Genomic DNA, 8,999 nt, shown 5'->3' on the forward strand with positions numbered 1-8,999 from the left:
GGAGGCAATGGGAAATTATAAAGTGAAGAAAGGAGTTTGGGAGCAGATAAAAACAAAGAGAACCACATTTATGCAGGTTTTCAATGGGCTATCATTACTGATTCAATTTATTGAGATAGGCTGTGTAAATAAATAGAATATTGTTCTTTAAAAGCCAATGTAATTTCAAACAAAAAAAGACAAGAGTGAAGGCGCACAGCCTGAAAATGCAAAAACAACAGCCTTCCAGATGCCTTACCCCTTATATTTCATAGTGGTCTAAGTGGCTCTAAAAAGGGGGAATGGGAAAATTGAAGTGTACTTGGAGTCTTTAGTGACATATAAATTCACTTCAAAGACATATTTTTGAAAAAAAGACTACATTCTAGGAAATCCCATGGAACCGTTCAATGTACCCTACATTGGGCTGGAATTGACTAGATAACATGCAACAACCACCAGAGTAAATGGCTCAAATTGGTGAACGATTTACTTTTTAAAAAGAGAGATCAGGTATCAAGCACCAAAGAACAAAAAACTCATATTATTGTGAATGAGGGGGAGTGCAGGGTGGGGGCCCAAGGCCCATCTGTAGGCAACTGGACATCCCCTTATGGAAGGGTCTTGTGGAGGAGACGAGCCAGTCAGGGTCCATCGATGAAACACACAATTTTCCTCTAGTTCGTTAATGCTTCTCCCCTCCCCCCAATATCATGATCCCAGTTCTACCTTACAAAGCTGGCTAGACCAGAGGATGTGCACTGACACAGATAGGAACTGGAAACACAGGGAATCCAGGACGGATGATCCCGTCAGGATCAGTGGTGAGAGTGGAGATACCTGGAGGGTGGAGCAAAGGTGGAGTAGAAAGGGGGAACCTATTACAAGGATCTACATATAACCTCCTCCCTGGTGGATAGACAACAGAAAAGTGGGTGAAGGGAGACGTCGGACAGTGTAAGATATGATCAAATAACAGTAATTTATAAATTATCAGGGTTCATGAGGGAGGGGGGGATGGCGAGGGAGGGGAAAAAATGAGGATCTGATACCAAGGGCTCAAGTAGAAAGCAAATGTTCTGAGAATGATGATGGAAATAAATGTACAAATGTGCTTGAAATAATGGATGGATGTATGGATTGTGATAAGAGTTGTAGGAGCCCCCAATAAAATTATTTAAATAAAAAAAACACCAGAGAGATCAAGATGCAACCTAGGTTATTTCAATAATATTCCTGGCATGTCACTCTCACTTGCATACTTGAAACTATGTTTCCCCTTCTTTGCAGTGTGCATATTTATAGCTCATCAGAATCTAGCTGTGTTCATGAGCTAGTGCTGCGTGCATGAACAGCTTTAAAAGTATGTTGTCTGGCAAATAATAAATGATCCTGATTTATATAAGCTATATATATTTATTTTATGTTGCCAAATTATTGATATTTAGAAGTGTTTGAAAAGAATATGACTTAATGCCATGCATAAACATTAACCGTCACTGTGAATTTTAAGAAGCTATCCATGTGAGGCTATATCCACCTATCACAGTGAAACAATTAACTATATGCCATGTGTGTTGATGGTGTTTTGTTTTATCTTGTGGTTGCAGTGCTATAGGTTGGAGATTTTGTTTGTATCAACAGTTTTTCTTCATTTCCATTTATAATATGCTAGGCCATGTGCTGAGTGTTATAAATGCACCCTCTTATTTATATCCTCTTGACAAGTCCAATTCTAATAATAGTACCAATCACATTTTAAAGATAGGGTGAGTGAGAATTACAGTGTTGAAGCATCCTGTCTAAAATCGCTATTAGCCAAGATGAAATTGGGATTTGCACTTGGTCTACATCATGCACTCCTGTGGGCTGAGGATTTAGAGTGAACCATGCATACAGTGAAGATCAGCTTGGCAGAACTACAAAGGGCAGTGGCATGCCACTAAAACTCGATGTCTAGGGTGAGTACCTGGCTCTTTCCATGTTAGACATCAGGAACTGAGGTGGCATAGGACCTACGGGATGAACTCCTGTGATCTCAGGAAAGTCATTGGTTAATGTGGACTGAACTCCTGGCTTTTACTCGTTGGCATAACCCCAAATCAAACCAACTGCCATCAGTTGATTCTGATCCATAACAACCCTATCTAGGGTTTCCATCTATCAATATAGGAACTGAGAATCTTGACTTGCTCCCACAGAACAATAGGTGGGCTGGTAATTAGCAGTCCAATGCTTACCCAACATGCCACAGGGCTCCTTTTCCCTCTGTCTTCCCTCAAGGCACTGCCATTGAGTTGGTTCGGATTCACAGCAGCCCCATGGGACAGGATAGAACTGCACCGTGGGTTCTAGAGATGGAAATCTTTATGGGAGTAGAAACCCTCTTCTTTCTCCTTCAGAGTAGCGAGTGTTTTTCAACTGTGGACCTGGTGATTTGCAGTCTACCAGGTAACCTACTACCCTTTGTTTTGTTCTATAAGGTTCCTATAAATTGGAATTGACTTACCAGCAATGAGTTATAAATAGTTTACATGGTCTACCAAACTTTAATTTACAAAGGCCTTTAGAAAAATGGAATATCTGATTTTTTTTTAACTTCAAATCAACCTTAAAATACCTATGCTTTGTTTTACCCACTGAAACTTGTAGTAATTTGTTACAGCAGCCATAGGACTCCACTACAGATAGCACGTCTTGAATGATTCCTTAAATTTCCCCCAACTCAGCCTCAAGTTCTTTGAGGGGAAACTTGGATTAAGATAGGCCAAGGCCTCCTTAGATGGCACTCCCTATTTCTGCTCCTCCGATCACTTTTGAACTGGAGAACACAGAGGAGTCTGGGATAATGAGAGCCTGGGTACAGGAGTTTTTTAAAGAACTAATGATTAAGGGAGAATTCTGGTAAGGGGACAGTGTCAAGTAGATGTTTGCCCTCATTGGTTTTTGGTGATGAGGAGACTTACCAAATTGATCCAAAGAAAGCTATGAAGCTGCCACTGAGATACTGTGCACCCCCCACCCCTACCCCCAACCCTGCCCCACTTGTGAATCAGGTTTGTATTTGTGAGTTAGGCTGGTATGGCCAGAAGGCCACACCAAAGTGTCTATCATTTTTCCCACTCTCCAGGTTAAGGTCATATAACCCCCTTTGGTTCATATATCTTTGTATTTGTGCTCCCTAATTTGCATGTTGCTTCTATGTGATAGCATAAGTATTTTCATCCACATGATGCTTTATCAGCTGCTAACTTATGACTTACATTATAGACAATTCCCCATAACACTAAGATGCTAATGAGGTAACCATGTAAGTATTTTTGTTTGCACACAAACAAATGTACTCACACATACTCACATATGTGTGTCTGTCTCTGTTAAAATTTTCACTTACAATAATCCATGTTACTTCCAAATATTGGAGATAAAATCATTGCAAATTGCTCTAATAAAAAATGAAATATAAGACAGAAGTTTGTCTATGAAATCAACTAAATTATAAAAATACAAGATTTCCCCATGCATATTGCCTTCCACTTTAGTATTTGATAAAGAATAAAATAAGAAATGCTTAATTGTAGTTCATATTAATCTACTACCTTATAATTTGATAATATGCTCAAACTCAAGTACCTGATCGTTTGGCTCATTTTTATCATGCTAAGGCTTTATTTTTAAGTAGAAATATATATGTATGTACTTCTGTATGTACTAATGAGTAATTATTGTGATTTTTAAGTAAGTGTTATATTTTGAGGATATAATTCGTATATGTTAAAATTTGTCATATTAAAGTATACAATTAAGTACTTATTGCTATACATATTCTTAAAGCTTGCAACTATCACAACTATTTAATCAAAAACATTTTTATCATCACAAAACTCAACCTCATGTACGTTAGCAACCATTCCAAATTACCCATTTCTCTGAGCCTCTGGTAATCACTAATCATAATTCTGTCTCTATCAATTTTCCTATTTTATACAATTCATGTGGATTGAATCAAGCAATTTATGACCTATTGTGTCTGGACTATTTCATTCACAATAATGTTTTATTAACTTCATCCATACAATACACTATTCTGTTTTATGGACAAATATTTCATTAAGTGGCTATACTACATTTAGCTGTTCATCCATGTGTTAGTCTGGGTAGACTATAGAAACAAATTCAGGGAAACTCATATGTGTATAAGAAAGAGCTTTATATACAAGGGCAATTGAGTATTGAGAAAACATCCAGCCCTGACCAAGTCTACAAGTATATATGTCTGATACCAATCTATAAACTCCTCTTCAGAATCACACAACACATGCAATGATGCTGAATGCAGGAAGATCAAAGGCCAGTTGGTGGAAAGTCTTGTGGATCCAGTGGCAGTGGAAGTATCTCAGTGCTGGTGTGGGTCTCCACGTGGCTCCTTCCGCTAGCTCCATGTAACATCTCAATAGGAATGTCTTGCAGGGAGTGAGCGTGTTCCACCTCCAATGAGCTTTTTATCTCCTTGGTGCCTCCAAATGAGGTTATCAAGCTGCAACCTAATTGACAGGCTACCCCTTCACTCCTAAGTCTCAGATTGACAACAGATTGGGCTGTTTCTCATTTGGGACTATTGTTAACAATCCAATTATGGATAGCAATATGAAACTATTTGTGAATATACATTTTCTATTGTCTTGAGTATGCCTACAAGTGGAAGTGCTTGGTCATGTGTAGACGTTGTTTAACTTTTGAAGAGCTGAGAAACAAGGGCCACAATGGCTACATCATTTAATGTTTGGCTCCATCAATTAGCATTTTGAACAGAAATGTATGAGGAGTCCAATTCCTTCACATCCTTATCAATATTTGTTATTGCCTGATTGTTTTTTGTTTTAGTTATTATTTTTTCCATCTTCACTCATTCACTCACTTCCATCAAGTTGATTAAGAGTCATATGGATCCTAGGGACAGAGGAGAACTGATGGTGTGGGTCTCAGAGGGTGTAACTTTCGATGGCAGTACAAAGCCTCATCTCTCTCCCACTGAGCAGCTGGTGGCTTCAAACTTCTGAACTTGTGGTTAGCAGCCCAATTTGCAACCCCCAATGCCAGCAGACTCCTTTGCCATTCTAGCGTGTATGGGGCAAAGTGGTATTTAAGTGTGATTAATTTATTTTCATAGTGGTTTGTGATGTTGACCATCTTTTAATTTACTTATTCCTATGATGAAATATTTATTCAAATCTTTGCCCACTTTTAAGTTGGTTTATTTGTATTTACATTGAGTAGTAACAATTCTTTATAAATGCTTGATACTAGACTCATTACATATGTGATTTGGAAATATTTTACCTAATTTTGTGGCTTGTCTTCTCACTATCATATTAGTGTACAGGCATTTTTAATTCTGATAGATAACCCAATCTATATTTAGGTGTATGTGTACCATCGGATTTGTATGTGCAAAAGTATAATCTAACCCTATATCATGAATATTTATAGCCATATAATATAAACTTTTCTTGTTTCTGAATAAAATATAGATATAAATAATTTAAGCCTTTGACTTTTTTGGCAAATGTTTTTTTATTTACTTTATTTCTTTAAATAGTTTCATTGGCATCTACTTCACATATAATATAATTTAATCATTCAATTATATAAAACATTGAAAATATTTTAAAAATTTAAAAATTATCTCCACAATCAATTTGAGAATATTTTAGTCACTCCTTGTTGTTAGTTCTCCATTTTCCTCATTATCTACTGCCATGCATCTAGGCAATTATCAATCCAGTTACTATCTCTATAGCAATGCCTAGTCTGGGTTTAATATACAGAACATCATTCAGAACAAAAACATGAAGCAAGCAAACAACAACAACAACAAACCACCACAACGACTAGACAAAATATCAAAAACCTCAATCAAAAAGACATCAGAAAATATAAAAAATTGAAACAATTTTAAATTGGGTCAAAAGGGAGGTCAAATGAGAAGGTATTACATTTTAACCAACTTCATCTGCTATAACATCCATATATTCAGTGATCTTTTCATGAAGGCAAACTTGGAGCTGGGCAATACCATAAGGAATCATTATTTTTATATTGGGGCTAGAATTAAGTGTGAGCCTCAAATCAATTCATATAGCTAAGGATTATATATGTCTCTGGTTCATTTTAGAGCTATCTTTATCATTTTATGATAGACAGCATTATAAATCATCCTGCTGGGGCATAATGTAATTCTAGTAATAGTGTCATTAATTTAGCCAATGGCACAGAATTTAAAACATTGTTTAAAAAAAAGGAAATTATACAAATATAAGACAGTTTCTGACTGCAATATATGAATTTTTGATGTGCACAGATTAAACTTTTAAGTGACTGGACACTGTTTATATGAACAATGGGGTTAGTGATAGGGCAGCACTTTCAATAACACACATCCACAAAGGCAAAAAGCAAAGAGGGCATTATATGGTAAGTATAGGGTCATCCCAGGCAGCCTTCATTGGGCACTTCAAAGCAAGAGACCTGAACCAAAGTGCCTAGACCACCAATTCCATAACCTTTGTTGAATTAGCAGTCATCTGCTTCATCCAAGGGAGTGTTTGGTTCCTTAAATCTGCTACAGGTGAGTTTGAGGTACGTCGTAGCACAATTAGTGGTATTTCCAAATTGAATCTTTCTGCTGTGGCTGGCCTATGATGGGTGTTATATGCCTCAAAATTCTCAATGGTCTATGGCACATGGCCTGGGTCACTAAGGAATGGATGAAAATAAAGGTCAAAAAGGTCAATCTGCATAGGCTGACAGATTTGCAAAATTAGTGGGAAAATGCATTAATAGATTTCATGGAATTATATTTCATGAGGAAAAAGAAAGCTATATTCAGGCCTTCATCATCTTCATGATAATGTATGTGCCTGAATCCATTGTTGTGGTCATTGAGTATTTTGAGTGCCCCTAAAGCTCGGGGGCTACTCTTTAGCACTATATTCAACAACATTCTTATGGACTAATCAATAGGGTTTTCCTTGGCCTAATCTTCAGAAACAGGTCGCTAAACATTTCTCCTTAGCCTGTCTTAGTCTGGAGGCTCCATTGAAATGTGCTCACTCTGGGAAATCCTGCTGATATTTGATATAAAGATAGTGAAGAAAACATAAAGATAGTGAAGAAAAATAAAAAGATGTTGCTTCTAGCAACATAGTAAATCACATCTTACCACAGTATAACAAAATGGCATTGGTGAAACTTATCCATAGAGTATCTTAATAGCATTCCCATTATCCATATGATTATTTCAAACATTTTACAAAGGAGGTAACAAGCCTCAGGTATTTTACGTAGCTTACCCAGGATACATGTAAAAGGTAAGTGCTGAATTTTTTGTGAAGGATAAAATGGTGTTTTGTGAAATTAAAAAAAAAAAAGTTCATGTTAGAAAGAAGAGCGTCCACAAGGCAGTCCCTCAGCCACTGTCCACTTGGGCAAAGCCAAGAGGAGGGCTCCACTTCTCTGCCCTCCCACAATATGATTTGGAAAGCAAAACTCTCAACTTAGAGGTACTCTGAAAACAGCGGAAAAGAAAAGGTTTCATTTTATTTTTTAGCAGCTATGGTAAAAACTAAGATTTAATAAGCATACTTCTGAGTGTAAGTTTAGTCTCCAGAGTCTGAATGTTGGAAAAAATGAGCCTGATTATGGGAAAAGAAATAAAATTGGCAGCCGATTCAAAGTGTGACTGGAGCTAGCAGAATAATTTCCAACTAAAATTCCATGATTTGACCCTTCCTTTTAGTATTACAAATCTTCCACAAAGTTATTAAGCTCATAAAATAGTTGGGGACAGTTGTTCTGTATTCTTTACAAAGGAAAGAAACGATAGAGTTACCACTCCCACCTGGATTGCAAAAGGGCAGAACTGAAGTGAGACACCTTTTGGTGAGAAAAATGAGAGCCAGATCTTTCCCATGGTCACAGAGGTGGACCTCAGGCCACGTTCAATCAGATCTCTAAGAAAAGCAGAAGCCTGGCTGGCATCGTGAAGAACTCTACAAAGACCACAATGGATTACAGACAGAGGAAAACGATTTTCAATACCAGCTTATATTATGTGAATTGATCACCACCTGTCAGTCTGTCATACAAGCATATCTTGTAGCTATTATGGATTCAGTTCCAAACCACCACTCTAAGACTCATATTGCAATAGAACAAGTCACCCCAATGTTTTGGCTTCCTGGTGCATATAAATGTCATACTTACACCAAACTGTGGTCTACTAAGTATACGAGAGCATTATGAAAATGTTTGAAATATTGTATTTCCAACATGTGATGCCAAGGTACAAAGTGTGCGTATGCTATTGGAAAAAATGGCATCAATAGATTTGCTTGATTCATTGTTGCTATAAACTTTTAATTTGTAAAAGATACAATATTCCAAAGTTCAGGAAAGTGACGTGTAATAGAATATGGTATTGCCCTGGTTTGCATGCTGCCAGTATTTCAAATACCACAGGATGATCCATTGGGGACAGGAATTTTTGGAACTTCCAGATTAAGAGAGATTCGGAAGAAAAGCCTTACTCTATTTAGGAAGATTATCCAATGGAAACCTTATAAATGACATTAGGACATCATCTTGTTCCTTTTCTTTGGGTATTTCTTCATTAGAGATTAATCATTGAAAGAGGACACCATTTTTTTGTGAAGTGGAGATCCACCGAGGGTGTGGGATACCCTTCATGATATGGATTGGGTCCATAATTGTAGAAAAGGGCTCAACCATGCTAGGGATTATGAAGAAGACATGGGATCGAGCAACATGTTGTGTGGTTGCACGTAACATGTCCATGAGTTGAAGTCAGCTCCATGCCATTTCACAATATTGTGAATCAATCCACCAAATATCTGGTACTTTCTATCACTTTGAAAGATTTAGAGTGTGGATGTGAATTCAAGTTCAATTTTGGCCTTCACTTTCCTCAACTTCTCACATAAACAAAATATCTTTTTTTT

General features: G+C 37.1%; 1 protein-coding gene across 2 annotated transcripts in view; it reads left to right on the plus strand.

Moving 5' to 3' along the window:
• CNTNAP5 (contactin associated protein family member 5) overlaps nucleotides 1-8,999 on the plus strand; it is a 1,132,484-nt gene that overhangs the window by 442,555 nt on the left and 680,930 nt on the right. The window contains exon 6 of one of the 2 annotated variants that reach the window (XM_030887885.2): nucleotides 733-790. In XM_030887885.2, coding sequence (XP_030743745.1) covers nucleotides 733-790 — 58 coding nt within the window. Of the gene's footprint in view, nucleotides 1-732; nucleotides 791-1,864; nucleotides 1,941-8,999 lie in introns of those variants that run through there. The other variant, XM_045299024.1, reaches the window with a different exon arrangement.

Source organism: Echinops telfairi, unplaced genomic scaffold (genome assembly GCF_000313985.2).
Source record: "Echinops telfairi isolate 266 unplaced genomic scaffold, ASM31398v2 ScPeMD7_4;HRSCAF=17, whole genome shotgun sequence".
Lineage (NCBI taxonomy): Eukaryota > Metazoa > Chordata > Mammalia > Afrosoricida > Tenrecidae > Echinops > Echinops telfairi.